This window comes from Perognathus longimembris, chromosome 11 (genome assembly GCF_023159225.1).
Source record: "Perognathus longimembris pacificus isolate PPM17 chromosome 11, ASM2315922v1, whole genome shotgun sequence".
Lineage (NCBI taxonomy): Eukaryota > Metazoa > Chordata > Mammalia > Rodentia > Heteromyidae > Perognathus > Perognathus longimembris.
Genome location: NC_063171.1, coordinates 35,912,409 through 35,932,523, shown reverse-complemented (window position 1 = coordinate 35,932,523; position 20,115 = coordinate 35,912,409). Strand labels below are relative to the sequence as shown.

The 20,115-nt window shown below is 42.7% G+C and overlaps 1 protein-coding gene across 1 annotated transcript in view; it reads left to right on the top strand.

Moving 5' to 3' along the window:
- Pcp4l1 (Purkinje cell protein 4 like 1) overlaps window positions 1-14,370 on the top strand; it is a 29,329-nt gene extending 14,959 nt beyond the window's left edge. Inside the window, exons 2-3 of the mRNA XM_048356524.1 lie at window positions 12,159-12,213; window positions 12,741-14,370. Of these exons, the coding sequence (XP_048212481.1) occupies window positions 12,159-12,213; window positions 12,741-12,883 (198 nt within the window). The 3' untranslated portion in view covers window positions 12,884-14,370. The remainder of the gene's footprint in view (window positions 1-12,158; window positions 12,214-12,740) is intronic.
- Window positions 14,371-20,115: the final 5,745 nt, after the last annotated feature.

Genomic DNA, 20,115 nt, shown 5'->3' with positions numbered 1-20,115 from the left:
GCAAAGAACAAGGTTACAACAATCAGCTGTTCAAGCAAGCAAGATTAGAACACAGGTACAAATCTGATTGGCTCAGGGTTCGATTCTAAAATGGGGCTCACGTGGTAAAATGAGGTTCACGTGGTAAAGTGGGGCCTGACTTCAAAGTCTGGCACTTCATTTCCCCCTTTTTCTTTTTGGTACCTTGGGAGCCAATAATGGCTCCATTCTGTCCATTTCAATGGCTTGCATGTCTAGGGGATGATATAGAGATAAGGCATGGGCCAATAGGGCCCAAAGTAGTAACCAAAGGGCCTGTCACCATTTCTCACAAGTACAGTCTCTGTACCTCTGTTTTGCATGCCTCTAGTTTATCCTGCCTCATCTTCCCAAAAACAACTCTAGTCCCTCGGTTTTAAAGGGGGGCTGATGGGTGAAGATCATCCATCTTCTGTAACTTCTTCAGGCTGACTCAGGGGCGTTGAACCTTACCCAGCCAGGAACATATAACCTTATCTACTTTACCAAGGGACTGCAGGATTACTGCAAACTGAAAATTAACTTTCAGCTATACAGACTTACCATTTGCTGTATAGTGTTTAGTATCCAAATGTAAGCAACAAAATAATACATAAACTTCTCAGCTGTGCTCTAAGGGTTGGGTGGCTATACCCATATTCCTGAGCAAGCCCAAAACTACCTAAAATAAGGGGGTCACCTCACTTTGGAGTGAGCTGCCAAAATAACATCAACACTAGCCAGGGTAGTAAGGAAAGAAGGCAAAAAGAAAATTATAACAATATTCAGTCTAACTTTCTTTTCTTGAGGTGAAGGCGAAGCAGCTGAGTTGGGTGCTTGGAGACCTCCCATGTTCCACCACGGTAGTCGTCGTCCAGGGCAAAGGGGTCAGCTGGCCTGGCGTGGAAGCAATGAACCCAAGTAGTGATGCCGTCTAGGGTTCCTTCCACCGTGGTTCTAAGGATTTCAGTCCCCTGGTCTTAATAAATGAGGTGTAGGAACAGAAGCAGAATCATATAATGCCTTAAGTTGGGGTCATATTCTTGTGCACGAGTTGCAAATAATCGAATTTACACAAAAATTCAGCATCATCCAAATCAGCAAGCAATTCAGTCTGAAGGCTAGGGATAATGGGCGGGGGGTACCCGTACATCATTTCAAAAGGAGTAAAGCCAAGCTGATAGGGAGAATTTCTTATTCTAAGCAGAGCAAAAGGAAGGAGTGACACCCAGTCTGCGCCAGTCTCTAAGGCCAGTTTAGTAAAGGTTTCTTTTAGAGTCTGATTCATTTTCTCTACCTGTCCTGAACTCTGGGATCTATAAGCACAATGCAATTTCCAATCCATCCCCAGTGCAGTGGCTATTCCTGACTTACTTTTGAGATGAAGGCTGGTCTGTTGTCTGACCCAATGGTGGGTGGGAAGCCATACCTGGGTAGGATTTCTTCCAGGATCTTCTTAGCCACTACATTTGCAGTCTCATGCTTTGTTGGATAGGCTTCAACCCACCCTGAAAAAGGTGTCTACAAAAACTAGCAAATATTTGTAATTTCTGTGAAATCTACTTCCCAATACACGCCTGGCCTATTCCCACAGAGGCGAGCTCCTTTAGTAACTGGTTGATTGGGGGTGTTGGTGAGCTGACAGGCCTTACAATTTTTAACAATATCTTCAATAAGTTGATCTCCTTGTCTAATTTTCACTTTGGAGTGTCAGAGCAAGTCCTGCATTTTTCGGGTTCCCATGTGAGAAGCTCAGATTCTCTTAAGGATCCCCTTACCCAGCCCTTGTGGCAGGATAAGTTTCCCTTCACAAGTTTTCCACCAGTCATTGTTTCCTTCTCTGTCCAGGGGTTTTGTGGGCCATGGGAATTTGCTTTATCCACTCCAAGCCTTCTTGGGAATACTGGGGCACAGGAAGCAAAGCTCATGGCCCTGGGTCTACTAAAGTCTGTTCCCAGGAACTCTCACTTTTCTGGCTGATTTAGGCACAGGGATTTTCAGCACAGTCTACGTGCATCTGACAGCCAACGCTTGCTCTCTTTTAATATGAAGCCCAAATGGGTGACTTCAGGTTTACAAATTTGTGCCTTTTAACATTCTAGTTTGTAAAAGCATTTTCTTGGCTGGCTGGGGAACTGATCTCTGATTACCTAAAAAGTTACCTTTGCAGGCCTTTGACAGATCTCAATAAGGACACAATCTCAGGTCTACAAGCTTTCTTTCCTGAACAGATGTATCAGCTTAAAATTCTCACTGCCAGTCAGAGCTTTGAGTAAATGCGGGGGGTTGAGATTTCAATCTATCCTCTCATTTGACAAACTTACCCTTACTAACCACTATCACAGATGACTGGCAAGTTCCTGCCCAGTAGACAGACATGGGCATTGGAAAGGCATGCTTATGAACTATTCTTCTAGGACTTCCCGGCTTTGATTAACTTTTGAAAGGCCAAACAGGAGTGACTCTAGGATCTGACACCATCTCTGCCATCCAAGCAGTGGCTTACTGCCTCTGGATGCTCCATCACTTTTGTCCCAGGAGGAGTGACTTTCCACTGGACTTGGACTCAGGGCCTGAGCACTGTCCCCCAGCTCTCCAGCTCAAGGCTAGCACCCTACCACTTTGAGCTCCACACAACTCCATTCCCGGCACTCTGCTGGCTGATTAGAGACAAGTCTCTCACAGGGACCTTTCTTTGCCCGGGCTGGCTTTGAACTGCAGATTCAGATCAGTGAGTCTTATAAGGGGCCACTTTACTCCAATTATAAGCAACAAGGTGGTCTACACAGAAGTAGTTTTTAAGCATGCTCTCTTACCTGGAACGTATTAAGGGTCAGTATTAGATCTCGACAAACTTGTAGGAATCACCTGTGCTTCTCTGTGGGCCTGCTGGAAACGGTTACAAAAAAACCTACAAAGAAGCTGGAATGGCAATTAAACATTTTGGTAGCCATAATTCTCCTTTTCTCACTTTGCAATAATTATTTAGGACAATTTTACTTCCAAATTTCTTATCTAGAAATGTATTCTTGATTTCCAAAGCCTTTTTAACACTAACAACATTTTAGCTTTTATCTGCATCGGAAAAACTGAAGCTCACAGGCATTCTGAAACCAGGTGCCGCCCTTTGCCTATGGGCTGCTTGTTTCAAAAGAGCCTCTTTTTTTTTTTTTTTCCAGTCCCAGTTACTGCATGGCATGAAGACCTTTGAATTTTTCCTTAATGCAAGAATTACAATTAGAAATACTTATCCGTTCAGCTTTCCAATATATTAGTGAGAAACATTGGCCCATTTTGCCATTTCTTCCTACATACATAGAGTTACTGAGTTTATTTCTATCCCCATTAGTTTAGTATATATATATATATATATATATATATATATATATATATATCCCTTTAAAATCCAAATTTCTGATACTTAGCTGATTTTTTTAAAATTTTAATTAAAGAACCCTGAGAAATCCTTTAAAGCATTTGGTAATGCCCAAACTTGATGACCCTTTGACTTTAAACAAACTTAGTTTTGCATCATACTGCAGTCTTGAACATGTTCACACTCACACATGCACACACACATACATTTTCAAAAGATCTTAAAGCACACTGAATAAACATTGGCCGTACATTTTAAGACAAAAACCTTTAACAAATGATTTTAGCATTCTCCAGCCTCATTTTCCAGGGCTTGATAGTTTTAGTAAAACATTTTTAGTCTTAGTAAAACATTTTAGCGCACCAAATAATTTTCTGGTTAAGTAGGCTGGGTGGGGGTCCCCCTAGAGTTCTTTTTTGTGGACACTCTCACTGATTGACTGATTGTGGGCTGTCACCTGTACATCTTTCCAGTGAGCTAAAGTCAAGTCCAGGGGAGTGGAAGGAACGTTCCCCATCATCCGTTTGTCAGTCAGGCACAGCACAAGAAAGAAACACACAAAAATAATCACAGGCACAAAGACCAGACAACACTTACAGACAGACTTAGGGAGCCACGGCTTACAGGTTCGATTGTGTCTCTCCTGCCCCTGTGAGGAGGCAGACCACAGAGTCTCACTGTGTCTCTCCTGCCCCTGTGAGGGGGAAGACCACACAGTCTTGAGGCTCTCTCTTTCCCGTTCCTGTGTAGGAGCGGACCAGACAACCCCGAATATAGAGTGGACTAGACAGGCGCCCGTTAGAAGGGCCTCCTGGTCCAGTCCTTCAGGTCCAGGGTGGTAGTGGTAAGCCTGAGCCCCCTGTGGAGGGCTTGAGGGCTTGAGTCCCCCAGGACTGCCCATACGAGCGTGTCCACTCCGGCTGGTCCTTCACTACCTACAAGTTCAGATTCAAGCGGCTGGCCTAAACAGAAAACAAAACTACAAATCACACAGACACAGACACACAGAATGAACAACCCTACTTTCTTACCTTCGGAGTCTGGGGTCTCGGGGGTCTCTGGGGCCATCCTGGACGAGCCCCCAAATGTTGTGCCAAGTTGCGAAACCACCACCAAGAAGACCACCGAGACTCAGACATTCCGAAATGCAAAAGCAAGGCAAGGCTTTATTTAAGCGAGCTGCAACTCGGGCCTCGTCCTACCCACCAACACAGCGGAGGTTAGGAGGGATCCTCGAGCTGTGATTACACAGGGCTTATAAAGGCAAAGAACAAGGTTACAACAATCAGCTGTTCAAGCAAGCAAGATTAGAACACAGGTACAAATCTGATTGGCTCAGGGTTCGATTCTAAAATGGGGCTCACATGGTAAAATGGGGTTCACGTGGTAAAGTGGGGCCTGACTTCAAAGTCTGGCACTTCAGGGTCTCACTAATTTTTTGTCCAAAATGGCTTCAAAACATAGTCCTCCTGATCTATCTCCTGAGTAGGTGGAATTACAGATGTATTCTACCAAACATGCCCCCCCTCAGTTATTTATTAGAAAAATCAACCAAAGTTGAAAGAATAATGTGCATTTATATGGTTTCTGTTTAGACTTGGTAATTATTAACACATTAACATGTGACATTGTGAGACACTTTTGAGTCTTATGGAGACAATACAACTGGTAGTTAAGAGTGAGGAGTCAATATGCTTGGGTTCCAAAGTCCACTTTTTTTTTTTTCCAGTCCTGGGGCTTGGACTCAGGGCCTGAGCAAGGTCCATGGCTTCTTTTTTTTTGTTTTGTTTTGTTTTTGTTTTGGCCAATCCTGGGCCTTCGACTCAGGCCCTGAGCACTGTCCCTGGCTTCTTTTTGCTCAAGGCTAGCACTCTGCCACTTGAGCCACAGTGCCACTTCTGTCCATTTTCTGTATATGTGGTGCTGAGGAATCGAACTCAGGGCTTCATGTATAGGATGCAAGTGAGGAATCGAACTCAGGGCTTCATGTATAGGATGCAAGCACTCTTGCCGCTAGGCCATATTCCCAGCCCATGGCTTCTTTTTGCTCAAGGTTAGCACTCTACCACTTGAGCCACAGTGCCACTTCGAGCTTTTTCTGTTTATGTGGTGCTGAGGAATCGAACCCACGGCTTCATGCATACAAGGTAAGCACTCTACTGCTAAGCCATATTACCAGTCCAGGTCCACTGTTTTCTACTTGAGTGATTTGACCTTGGTCAGGATTCTGACCACCAATCAGTCTAAGCATGTTTCCTCAACTATGAAATAGGGTGTCATTGCAAAGATTTCAGATTAGGTCAATAAATATTATTTGGGTACTTGTTTTTTTTTTTTTCATCTCATATAAGGAAATATATTTAGATTTTAAAATTCTCTGGATACTGGAAAAGACTGAACACTGAATGACCCAGGTTCAGTCCTACAGAGTGAGTGGCTGAGACTTCAGCTAGATATTTGCTTTATCTTTTCACTTACCCTAGAAGATAGGGACAATATCTTGACAAGTTTAACTTAAAATACAAGATCATTTATCTCAGCAGGGCTCTTGAGCTTTCTGGTAATCCTGCTATATAAGTTACCAGTCATTCACTCTCTTACTTTCTTAGAAAATTTCTGACTCTCAGCTGACAATTTTCCTTCTTGAGAAAACAGAAACAATCAGAAGGGAACTTTTGTGCATTCTCGTTACATCTGCCATCTTGCTTTCATGCATCTGTGTCTTCATTCCTATGTTGTAAATGAATTCTCTATGTTTCTTTCTGAGGCCCACCCCTGTAATTATGCACATGAGTCTCCTCTTGTCTATTCAAGACAACAGTCTGATAATTACCCTCTCTCTTTCTTACATAATCTACCTATCAGCATTTGCATCGGCATTCAAATACCCTAAATCTCCCATCTTAACACTTTCCCTTGATCTTACATTGGTTCCCAACTACTGCCTCATTCTCCTGCATTCCTTAAAAGGAAAGCTCTTCGATAGTGTTTTCTGTACTCAAATATCTATCAGCAGATTTAACTTATTTTACCATGAAACTTCCCTGAAGCCTGTCACTTCCATGACCACTATCTTAATCCAAGCCTCCATCATTTTATTTGTACCAGTTCAAGATGCTCCTAGTTATTTTCACTTGGTTTCTCTCTTGCTCTGCTATAGTTTAGCCTCGACTCACCAGTCAAAGCAATTGTGAAAATCATATTAGAACCTGTTTCCTTCTGCCTCCAAACCTACAAAGCTTTCTATCGACTCAGGCAAAAATATCTTTTCTCTGGTTCAAAGTGTTACATCCTAGATATTTACTCAATCTCATTTTTTAATATTCCCTCTTTTATGCCTGGGGCTGGTGGCTCATGCTCATAATCCTAGCTACTCAAGAGAATGCCCCCGATCTGAGGATCGAGGTTTGAAGTCAGTTCAGGTAGACAAATCCAAGAGACTCTAATCTCTAATTAACCATCAAAAAGCTGGAACTTGAAGCATGGCTCAAGTGGTAGAATGCAGCGGTAAGTATATAAAAACTGAATGAGAGCACGATGCCCTGAGTTCAAGTACTCACAGGTATATATCTTCCCAGAAGACTTTTTACTCAGGCATTTACATGGCTTCCTCTTTTTTTTGTTGTTTTAAATCTGAATTTTATTGTAAAAGTGATATGCAATGGGGTTACAGTTACACAAGTCAGGTAATGAGTACATTTCTTTTTGAACAGTGTTACCCTCTCCCTCATTTTCTCCCACTTTTTCCCTTCTCAACCCCCCTCATTCCATGGTTTGTTCTTATATGTCATGCAAGCCTCCTCCTCCTTCTCCTCCTTCTTCTCCTCTTCATCCTCCACCTCCTATTTTGTGCCATATCTGGGTTTTGAACTTAGGTCTTGGGCACTGTCTCTGAGTTTTCTGTGCTCAAGGCTAGCATTCTATCACTTGAGCCTCAGCTCCTCTTTTGGCTTCCACCCTCCCCCCCGGGATTAATTGATGATAAGAGTCTCACAAACTTTCCTACCTGGGCTGGCTTTGAACTGTGATCCTCACATCTCAGCCTTCTGAGTAATAGGATTGTAGGCATGAGCCACTCGCACGTGGCCATTCAAGCTATCGTTAAAACTTCTCCTCAAATATCTGTCTTCAGAGAGGTCTCCCTAGCCTACACTGTTTTGTTTCATGGTATTTGCTACTAACTGACATGTTTGTCCAGTGTGCTTAGTGCTATACTCTCAATATTTCATGTGATTAGGGACTGACATATTTGTTGAATGGATGATTTGTTTCTTTTGCTTTTTTTTTTCCCCTTGCAGCCTTGGGGCTTGAACTCAGGACTTCCTTTTGCTCAAGGCTAGCACTCTACCACATGAGCCAGAGCACCATTTCCTGGTTTTCCTGTTTATGTGGTGCTGAGGACTCAAACCCAGGGCTTCATGCAGGCTAGGCAAGCACTCTACCACTAGGCCATATTCCCAGCCACCTGTGCAATTCTTATCTCCAATAAACTACTCAAAAAAGCCAGAAGTGGTACTGTGGCTCAAGTGATTGAGAGCTAGCCTTGAGCACAAAGAGACAGTGCCTAGGCCTTGAGGTCAAGCCCCAGGACTGGCAAAAAAATAAAAAAAGTAGTTGATACATAGTTATCGAACAGGGTAGAGACAACATAACCTGCAGACATAAACTGGATTCCATCAGCTACTTGAAGCAGACCCTTTACATCTGGCATTTATAAAGTAGAGGAATTGTACTATATACTCCTTTAAGCTGTTCTAAGAGTTGCATGAAAAAAAACACTGTGCTAGCACCCAATGACTACATTTCAACAAATATAAAGTACTCAAAAACGTTGAACAAGCCAGATACCTATGGTTCACACTTGTATACCTAGCTACTCAGGAGACTGACCTAGACCTAGAAGATCAAGGTTTGAAGCCAGGAAGGGCAGCAAAATCTGAGAGACTCCATCTCCAACTAACCAGCAAAATGCCAAACTGGAGATGTGGCTCAAATGGTAGAGGACCAGCCACCAGCAAGAAAGCTGAGAGAGTGCAATGCCCTGAGTTCAAGTCCTGGTACTAACACACACACACACACACACACACACACACACACACACACACACACACACACACACTGAAACAAATAAGACTCTAAAGGTACCAAGTAATCTATGGGCACTGTTCTGTCTTAAGCTGAATGTACCTGAAGGCTAACACAGGCTGATAAAGCTTTATTAATACGGTACTGAGGGAGAAAAGTTACTATTATGTTTAATCTAATTCTCCATCTGAGCAGGAAAGTTGGAAGAAAGCATACATATCAGCCTTATGAGGGGCCTTAATGTCTCAGGAGTGGTGTTACTGTTCCCTCGTCCATCCACTTTCCTCCTGTAGATGAGTTTTCTCTTTGGTTGTGTGTGTGTGTGTGTGTGTGTGTATTGTTGTGCCAAGTCGGAAGACCACCACCAAAAAGACCACCGAGACTCAGACATTTCCGAAATGCAAAAGCAAGGCAAGGCTTTATTTAACGAGCTGCCAACTCGGGCCTCGTCCTACCCACCGACACAGCGGAGGTTAGGAGGGAGCCCCGAGCTGTGATTACACAGGGCTTATAAAGGCAAAGAACAAAGTTACAACAATCAGCTGTGCAAGCAAGATTAGAACACAGGTACAAATCTGATTGGCTCAGGGTTCGATTCTAAAATGGGGTTCACGTGGTGGGGCCTGACTTCAAAGTCTGGCACCTCGTGTGTGTGTGTGTGTGTGTGTGTGTGTGTGTGTGTGTGTGTGTCCTGAAACTTTTTTGTTCAAAGCTAGTGCTCTACCACTTGAGTTTCAGCTTCACATTGGCTTTTTGGTGATTAATTGGAAATGAGACTCTCATGGACTTTCCTGTCCCAGCCGGCTTCAAACTGTGATCCTCAAATCTTAGCTTCCTGAATAGCTAAGATTACAGATGTGAGCCTGTAATTACAGATGCCAAGCCTGTTTGCTTGCTTTTTTCTCCCAATACCAAGGTTTGAACTTGAACTCAGGGTCTTGTGCTTATTCGGCTTGCTTGCTAACTAAGGTGGAGCTCTACCATTAAAGCTGTACTTCCAGCCTAGATGAGTACTTTGTACATTCCTCTGTCCTTTAATACCTTTTCATGCATTCTCTTGATCATCTTGTTACCTGTTTTACTTTAAAAAACAGAAGCTATGAACTGAAATCCCCCTAAACATCATCTTTATCATAACAATGAAAAATAACAATAAAACCAACAAAAAACAGAAATATGCTTGTGGCAGTGTCTCAGGCTTGTAACCCTAGCTACTTAGGAGGCTGAGATCTTGAGATTATCCAAAGTTAGCCCAGGCAGAAAAATCTGCCATTACTCCATCTCCCAAAATAACCAACAAAAACTAGGGCTGGAAGCATGACTTAAGGGGTAAAGTGCTGCCAGACAAGCAAGCCGAGCAAGTTTGAGGCCTTGAGTTCAAACCTCAGTACCATACAACAACAACAATAACAAAAAGACACCCAGAAGTTATTAGAAGAAACCTTCCAAATATTTTCATCTGCTGGTAACGGGGTCCATATGCTCGGACTTGCACTTACTGTGGGTGGTGTTGTTTAGCTCCTCTGCTTATATACAAGGCCTCACCCCCTCTCTCCTTCCTCACATGTGATCCTCCTTTTTCCCCTACAGTTCGCAGTTCACTGCTGGATAATTTGCAAGAACACAAATATTCAGTAACTTGTCATCTTAAATAAAATCCTTTTGTGGCTCCATGTCACCTTCTTTGGAATTCCTTCTCTATCTGCTGCTTTACTTCCTCTCCTTTTTCTTCCTTGAACTAAGTTTAATCAGAATCTTGCTGTCTTTCTCTATGGTAACATTTCTTGTCCTTGTCACTAGTGATCTCCACATAGTAAAACTCAATGGTCAATCTCAATCTCTATTGTTATTGGTTTTCTGCAGAATATGACACATTCTCTTATCCTTGAAATATTTTCTTCACATTGTTTCTTATTCCTATGATCTCTTAGCTTCTCTCTTATCTATTTGTTTCTTTTTCTTTATTTCTGCAACTTTAATTGCAGGAATGCCCCAGGATTTGATCCTCTTCTCCATTTGAACATATTCCGAGTCTCATGGTTATAAATGCTACCTATAAAACTCCCTAGTTTAGGGCTGGGGATATGGCCTAGTGGCAAGAGTGCCTGCCTCATATACATGAGGCCCGGGGTTCGATTCCCCAGCACCACATATACAGAAAAGGGCCAGAAGTGGCGCTGTGGCTCAAGTGGCAGAGTGCTAGCCTTGAGCAAAAAGAAGCCAGGGACAGTGCTCAGGCCCTGAGTCCAAGCCCCAGGACTGGCCAAAAATAAAAATAAAAAAATAAAAAAAACATTCTGAAAAAAAACCCAAAAAACTCCCTAGATTATATTTCTAGCCAGACCCTTCTTATAGAAATATCTCTTGGATAATTAATAGGCATTTCAAATTTAAAAAATAACAAAACTATCTCCTGATCCTTTCCATAGAACCTGTTCCTTCTGCTGCCTTCTCAGGAAATGGCAGCTCCACTTTTTTTTTTTCTTCAGTTCTTCAGTCCCATATTCTTCCTCAGGAGGCATCCTTGACTCCTCTCTTTACAATACCACTTACTCAATTAAACAAATCACATTGGTCATAGTTTAAAAATACACCTAGAACTTAAACACCTTCCATTTCACTGCCATTTTGCTGATGCAAGTTGCCATCATATCTTGCTTGGTTTTCTGCATGCTTCTTTAGGCTTTCTCTGCCTCCTTCCTCGTGTTCCTTTTATGTAAATTACAGGTCTCCATCCACTTCCCATCTCACGTGTGGTGAAAGCCAAACTCTTGAAGAAGACTTCCAAAGCCCTACACAATCTGCTCCTATCCCCAGTTAGCTCAGATCTCATCCTCATCCACCTTTCCTGCCTCTCTCTACTTTCTTAATGTTCCTCAAACAGACTAATAAAACCACCACGTCTTGCAACCAGTACTTAATTTTACTCCCTCATTTCCTTCAGCCTTTTGCTCAAATACCATGTTACAGAGAGGCTCTTCCTAACAACTCCATGTAAAAGTGCCTCTTGCCCAACACTCACCTCCTCCCTTCCTTTCCTTTCCCTACAGCACTTTTCCATCTAGCACCATAGTAATTTTATTCATCTATTTGTCTGAATATGTACTATAAGAGGCTCTTTTCTATTTTTACTTCTATGATACCCCAGCTCCAAGAAATATTTTTTAATGATTTTTTGGGGGGTCGGGGGTTGGTCATGGGGCTTGAACTCAGGGTCTGGGCGTTGTCCCCGAGTTCCTTTACTCAAGGCTAGTACTCTACTGCTTTGAGCCACAGCTCCACTTCCAGTTTTTGAGTGGTTAATTAGAGATAAGAGTCTCATGGGGACTTTCCTTCCCCAAGCTGGCTTCAAACCACAATCCCCAGGTCTCAGTCTTCTGAGTAGCTAGGATTACAGGCATGAGCCCAGCTTGCTTAGTGAATTTTGATTATTTGTTTTCTGCTCCTGATCTCAAGATCTACTTCTTTATTAAAAGAAAAGAAGAGCAAGAGAGAAGGAAGGAAGGAAGGAAGGAAGAAAGGAAGGAAGGAAGGAAAGAAAGAAGGAAAGAAGGAAGGAAGGAAAGAAGGAAGGAAAGAAGGAAGGAAGAAAAATGGAACGTATCTGGTCACAGGAGAGTTAGAACATACCTAAGAGGCCTAAAGGGATGGCCCCTTAAAACTTCTGTAAATATCTAATATTTTGATTCCTTTCCCTCAGCTCAACACTAAAACATCCCCAGCAACTAACCAGGCATCTGGCCCAGAAGAAAAAGGTGAGTGGTGTTGGGTTATGGAGTTTGTAGAGCTGATGAAAGTAAAGGCATGAGCAAAAGGCAAATGTCAGAGGAATGAGTGTGCACAAATGAAACAAAGGACTAGATTATATCTATAGGCTTTTCCACTAAGGAGCAGTCCTATCAGTATTTCCTCTTTGATTTTACAAACTAGGTCAGGAGTGATTGAGAAGGCAGATGCAATGATTTAAAAAAAAGAAATTCATCAGATAATCCATTGTCTGCATCAGGAATGGAGGGGAAACTAGAAAAAGTGACTGTGCTTTGGGATAAGTATGATTTAAGATGTTTGTCATTTGGTCTGAGACTAACAAAACTTAAAAAAAAATAACTGCAGTGAATTCTCAGTGTGGGTATCCTAACTCAGATTTCTAGGAGGATTATTCATAGTCCTAGCCAGAATTCCAGAGTCCAGCACAAAATGGACTGTATTGGAGGCACTGTATTGGGGGCCTGGAGAAAGGGGCTGGAGGAGACTCAGTAATGTGTCTTTAACTTGTCTGCAGGGAAGGCTGGCAGTGCCAAGAAGGCCGAGGAAGAGGAGGAGATTGACATTGACCTAACAGCACCAGAAACGGAGAAAGCTGCCCTTGCCATTCAGGGCAAGTTCCGGCGATTCCAGAAAAGGAAAAAAGATCCCAGCTCGTGAATGGCTAGCCTTGTCCTTCACCCTGCTATCTTCTTTCCCTTTCTCCACAGCCCTGACTACTCCTATGTATCTTGTCCCTTTGTCTGGTTAGCTTCTCACTGAGGCAATTTCAACCTTTATATATTCTTTTTTTTCCACCTTGTTAAGCCATCACAGCAGTAGAGGCACAAGGAAAATGGAAAAGATGGTCTTCAGTTGGCAGCCACCTGCCTAAGGGTGGCTCAGTTTCTCCTTGGGTGAAGGCTCTGGATCAGTACCTGTGCCTGCCCGGTGTGCTTGGAGAACAAAAGGCTTCAGTTTGAGAGGACTATCCCCCAACCATGTGTGAAGGGGGGAAATCTTCCAGGTAGGGTGCCTCAGGGTAGGGCATATGCACTGTTCAGCCCCTTATAACTTCTACACTTTATGTTACATTCTTTCCCTTCCACATCTTTTCCTACCACCATGTCTAGCCTCTCTCCTATAACGGAAGCCACCATGGGGACTAGAGCCTCCCCCCTCATCCCCCACCCAGCAGACCTAAATCAAGCAGCTTACCACATTAGTGCATGCTCAGTAGATTAGCGCCTGAGAAGGAAGACTGGGACTGAGGTTTCTTTTATTATCTAGTCTAGACTAGATGACAGCCTAAGGGGCCATAGGCAAGGGAGTGAAGACTAAGGTAGATTTAGGGAGGAAAGAAAAGTGAAGAAAGGGGGAGATCTCTGAAGCTGTAAGTTACTACTGGTAAATTTGCACTAAGCTTTACTAACCTGCCTACTTCTAAACTCTCCCCCTCCACACACCCCGCAACTCTAGCCATCCCCAGAAACCACATAAGCCAAGTGACCCCTGTAGTTCCCACCTGTCTCACTGTGGAGTCAGAGCAGAAATGGAATAGCCACTGTCTGTGATTTTAGCATGTTTAATAATTATAATATAATAATAATAATAATAAAACTCCTCAGATGGGGACATGGAAATTCCACTATTGTTTTATTCTTGGGAAGAAAATGAATGTGAGCCTGAGCTGGCCCTAGGGAGGCTGGAGGAGCAAATTGCACAAATTACATAGTAGCACAGGAAACTAATGCTGCCTAAGTAATTTTCATTTGAAACCAATCTTACCTCCCTTCTGACCTTGCCCTACCTTGATGTGCTGCCCATGTGTGGCTCTCTGCTGCTGTCACCACCCCCAGTGTGCACCTGCAAGCGTGATTATCTTCCTGCTCTCCTGTCAGCAAAGAGCATACTTTGTATATATCCTGCTGAAAACAAACATAGTCTTCTTTGCTTCCTATTCCCAAATGACCTACCCTAGATTTCCCTCCTGCTACATTTTCCTCCTACATAATCTCCTCTTGTTCCCTTCCCCTCCTCGTACCTTCCCTCTCTCCTCCCTCTTCTCCCCTCCCCTTCAGTGTTAACCAAACTTGAAGAAGAGGATGATTTCTAGAGAGCACCATAGTTACACTGAAGTTTTAAAATCACAAAGTAAATAAAATTATGGCATTCCAGAGAGCTCACATTGTTGAGAAATGATCTCCATTCATGGAAATCACAGGCAAATCACTGAAGATTGAGCAAAGAATGATCTATTTTTGACACTCTCCTTACTTTCCCCTTCCTTTTTTTTTTTTCAATTTTGTTTGTTTGTTGTTTCTGAGATGGGCTTTCACTTAAGCTTAAACTGGCCCGGAACTCCTCGCTATCCTCCTGCTTTAGTCTCTTGAGTATGGGGATCATAGGTCTCAATTTTTCACTATGGTAAAAAATGCATAACAAAATTATCATCTTAGTCACTTTAGTTTATACAGGTCAGTGGTATTAAGTATAGTCATAATGTGCAATTATCACCATTGTCTGTTTCCATAACACCTTTCATCTTGTAAAAGTGCAACTTTATACTTTTTAAATAATAGCTCCTATCCCCTCTTTTCCCAGCCCTTGAAAACCATGGATTTACCTTCTGCTTTATAATTTTCCTTTACTTCTTAGTATTTAACCTTCCCTTCTTGACACAAGAATCTAGAAATTGCCAAGCACTGGTGTCTTGTGCCTCTAATGCTAGCTACTCAGCAAACTGGGATCTGAAGATTGAGATTCAAAGCTAGCCAGGGCAGGAAAGTCCCGGAGACTCTTATCTCCAATTAATTTCTCCTCCTCCTCCCCCCCCCCCACACACAAAAAGCTGGAAATGGAGCTGTGGCTCAATGGGTACAGCACTAGCCTTGAGTAAAAATGCTCAGGGACAGAACTCAGGCCCTGAGGTCAAGCCCTAGGACCTTCACACAACATACACACAGGAATACAGAAATCAAGCTAGAGGCATGGATCAAGGAGAAGAGCAACAGATGAGCAAGCAAGCTGAGCCAAGTATAAAGCTCTGAATTCAAACCTCAGTACTAGAAAAAAATAATGAATACAGAAATCAAACTGGTTTGTCAATAAAAATTAAAAAAAGAAAAAAAAAAAAAGAAATCAAACTGGAGCCAGACACACTGGTGGCTCATGTACTATAATACTAGCTACTCTGGAGTCTGAGTTGTGAGGATCAAGGTTCAAAGGCAGCCTGAGAAGGAAAGTCCTCAAGGCTCTTATCTCCAATTAACCACCAAAAAGTGGGAAGTAGAGCTGTGGCTCAAGTGGTAGAGCACTATTCTTGAGCAAAAGAGTTCAGAAACAGTGCCCAGGCCCTGAGTTCAAACCCAGGACTCTCTAACACACACACACACACACACACACTCTCACATCAAGCTGAAATGGTGGTGCACTACTCTAATCCTGTTGTGCCAAGTCGCAAGACCACCACCAAGAAGACCACCGAGACTCAGACATTCCGAAATGCAAAAGCAAGGCAAGGCTTTATTTAAGCGAGCTGCAACTCGGGCCTCGTCCTACCCACCGACACAGCGGAGGTTAGGAGGAAGCCCCGAGCTGTGATTACACAGGCCTTATAAAGGCAAAGAACAAGGTTACAACAATCAGGTGTTCAAGCAAGCAAGATTAGGACACAGGTACAAATCTGATTGGCTCAGGGTTCGATTCTAAAATGGGGTTCACGTGGTAAAATGGGGCCTGACTTCAAAGTCTGGCACTTCAATCCCAGTTACTTAGGAGGACTGGCAGGCAAATTCTGAATTTGAGGCCAACCTGGGCAAAGTCAGCAAGTCCTTGCCTCAAAAGCAAATCAAACCACAACAAAAGGCTTGGATGCATAGCTCAAGAGGTAGAGTGCTTAATAGGCTTGCTGGGTTCAATTTTGGTCCCATATGCTTGCACACACACAAAAAGTATAGAAATCAAAACCATGTAGCAGCCATGAGTAAGAAACAAAGGATAATATCTCTGGAAGGCTATATATATATATATCTCCCAAAGTTTATCAACGCCACATCTACTGTATGTCTGGTGTTTCCTGGTGAAGTAAGAGTTAGGCATTGATAAGAGTAGTCCCTATTTCCTCATCCCGTTGACTAGATGAGAAGTGACTGGAGATGTGCCTTGGTGTCCCTTCATGGTGGCTGGGACCAGGCAAGTGCTTTCTGCCCCTGTGCTTTTAAGAGCTGGCTGGTACAGAGGCAGTGGGCTTCCATGTTATCAGTCCTTCTGTTGCTTGGAGGACATCTGATCTGTTTTTTGCCTGATTGATCTGAAGTCTACTATTGAAGCGATTCTCTCTTCACCATCTCTTGCTCCAAAGTGCTATATTTTTTCTCATACTTTTTTTTTGTTGGTCATGGAGCTTGAACTGTGGGCCTAGATGCTGTCCCTGAGCTCTTTAGCTCAAGGCTATCACTCTACCACTTGAGCCACAGTGCCACTTCTGGTTTTCTGGTGGTTAATTGGAGATAAAAGTCTGATGCTTTCCTGCCCAGACTGGCTTTGAACTGCAATCCTCAGACCTCTAGCTAGTATTACAGATGCAGAATCCTTGCTGGTAGCTGGTGGCTCATGCCTGTAATCCTAGCCACTCAGAAGGCTGAGGTCTGAGGATCATAGTTTGCAGCCAGCTCCAGAAGGAAAGTCTATGAAACTCTTACCTCCAATTAACCTCACAAAATCTGGAAGTGGAGCTGTGGCTCAAGGTAAGTAGAGTGCACAAAAGTTCAGGGACAGCATCCAGGCCCTAAATTCAAGCCTGACCACCACTACAAAAAAAAAAAAAAAAGCAGAATCCTTGTCTCTTTAGGGGCCTGAATTGTCCCCAAAAGTCTTTATCTCCAAGTTTGAGTATTGGGGACATATTTCAAAGTATACTTCTTGCTTATCTCTTAAGATCTCTTTCAACTTTGTCAGGACTATAATTCCAGCTATGCCAGCCATACCAACACAATTGAGAAAACACCAATAGAGAAATCATTGGCTTGGAGGTGATACTGCAGCACAGTAAGAACTATGTTTGGTTTTCATCCTGAGGTCTTGGTACAGAGCCCCTAGAACCCTTGGAAGTTCCTGAGTGACTGGAGTGAGGAAAGCATGTTTTGGTATTTATAAAAAGCCCTTTTCAACTCTCTACCAGAGTTTTTGCTAGTAAGATAACTCTTGGAGAATGGGATGCTGACTGCCAGAGAAACCAATCTTGTGATTAAACAATTAGAACATTCAGCCCACTCTGATCTCCAGAAAGAAGAGGAACTAGGATTGATTTAACCACTCCTTGCTAGTGATTTAATCAAGTACTTATGTAATAATAAAGCCTTCATCAAAACCCTAATCGATGGGCTTCAGGGTTCTGAGAGCTTTCAGTTTGGTGAATATATTACGGTGCTGAGGGAGGAGGAGGGATATGCCCAGAAATGATATGGAAGGCCCATGCATCCCCTCCCCATGCATCCCCTCTTCCTGTTTCTTCCATTGACTGTTCTTGATCTGGATCATTTATATTAAACCAGTGATCATAAGTAAAGGGAAAGTCCTTTACTGAGTTCTGTGAATCATTCTAGCCAGAGAGAAAAGGCTCAATTCATGCGTCCAGGGTAGGAATAAGCATGACCAAGAGCAATCAGATTTTAGAACCTTTTTTGGAGAACTAGCATTGGTTCAGCAAAAGATGGCGAATTCTTTCTGATCAGAACTACCTTCCCCAAAGCAATGTGTTTGCTAATGTCCTTTACTAAAAATACATATGAAGGCCAGGCGCCAGTGGCTCCAAAAGTGCTATATTTGTTTTCATACATTCTTTTTTCAGTCGTGAGGCCTGGGAACTGTCCCTGAGCTCTTTAGCTCAAGGCTAGCACTTGAGCCACAGCACCACTTCTGCTTTTCTGGTAGTTAATTGAAGATAAAAGTCTGATGGACTTTCCTGCCCAGGTTGGCTTTGAACAGCAAACCTCTGATGTCAGCTTCCCGAGTAGTTAGGATTACAGGCATGAGCCACCAGCGCCGGCTCTCTTTTTCTCTTTTTTTCCTCTTTACTTATATTTTATTCATCTTCCTTCCTTCCTTTTCTCTTTCTTCCTTTCCTCCTTCCCTTTCTAGATTGTGAACTTTACTTTCATCTTTGACTGCAGGAATCTTTTTTTTTAATTTACTGTATTGTTATTATAAAGGTGGTGTACAGAGGGATTACAATTACATGAGTCAGCTAATGAGTACATTTCCTTTCTTACAGTGTCTTCTGTTCTCTCACTCTCTCCCAGTCTCTCCCTCCTGTCTCCACCCACGGGTTGTATAGTTCACTTTCATCAGTGGCTAGCAAGCTCCCCTGCTGCACTTTCAACATTTCCCCTGAGTTCTATACCCTCATCCCCTCCAAAGATATACATGTGAAGACACCATACACTACGAAAACAAGAAGACAGAATCACAAAAATATAAACATTTGAGAGAGAAAGAGAGAAATCTGCAGGAATCTTGAATGAGCAGATGTATCCAGAAACTCAAAATGTGTGTCAAGAGGTTGTTTGATTATTGTTTTAGGGATATTTTTATTACATATATACATCCTCTTATTCATTATCTATCAGTTACACAGCCCCTGTTCTTTCTCAACACTCAACAGAATTTTCCTACAAAGGGATTTTTAGTGCTTTGCAATAAATCAGCACTGATGTCTGTATAAGTTCCCACTTTCCCTGCCTCTTTCAAAGCATTCACTCAGTGTTTCCCTAAATGTGATTCCTAAGTTTCCCAAATAAAGTTATTTTTATTTTACATACTCAGAGCTTGAATTGATCAACAATCATGACCATGAGTGAGCACTAAGACAAGACTAGAGTGTTGAAAGGAAAACAGTGGATTGCCAATGTCACCCTAACCTGAAGACTGCAAGAGACAAGTAGCTAAGGAGGAAACAGGAAGTTTTCCCCACAGCTTTAGAAATAGGCTGATTTCTGCCTGAGGACTAAAGTCTCTTTGTAGATCTGGAGTCCAGGCTGCCACTATAATACTCAGAAAGAAATGCAAACTTCCTAACCTCCAAAATCTGTTTTCAGAAGGATAGAGAGCAGAGGAATTACACTTTAGAGATGATGAAGAACAAGAGAATAGCAACTCACCAGAACTAGAGAACCAGCCCAAGGAGAGCTAGTTCTCAGACACTGAGGCAGCAGGAGTAAGGAAGCTGCCAGGAGCCACTCCCACTCCGCAAACCATTTTAGAAATAAGGAAAACTCAGCCAGGCCAGGAGAAGCACACACACACACACACACACACACACACACACACACACCACACACACACACAGAGAGAGAGAGAGAGAGAGAGAGAGAGAGAGAGAGAGAGATGGGGGGTATTCCAAAAGCATATTAGGTTAGGGATTCATGATAAGAGGAAGCAGTGGAAGACATAGAAGAGGAGAAGAGGAAGAAGCTGGCTGTAAGTTGGGGAAAGATCGATGAGAGGACAGGGTCTTCCCCAGCAATACCAAGTCTCTGAAAAGTAGGATTGAAAGGTTCAAACCCCATGACTGAAGAGAGAGAGAGAGAGAGAGAGAGAGAGAGAGAAGGTTTACATAGTCAACCACTTGAGAAGTACATACATCTGTTCCCTTAATGGCCTGCGGACTCCATTTTGTAAAGCTTTTTCAGTGTTGTTTTCACCGTGATTTTTCTTTTATTTTTGTGTAATGTTGATCATCATTACTGATCCATCCTCATCATCACCATAGTCATCATCATCAGCCTTCCTAGTTCAGAAAGGCCATCTTCATTAGATTATCTGAAAGTATTCCTACTTGAGTGTAACTCCGTCAAATTAGGCTTCTTTATAATTAAGGGGGTCTTCAGGGATACTCATTCCCCAACTTGGAA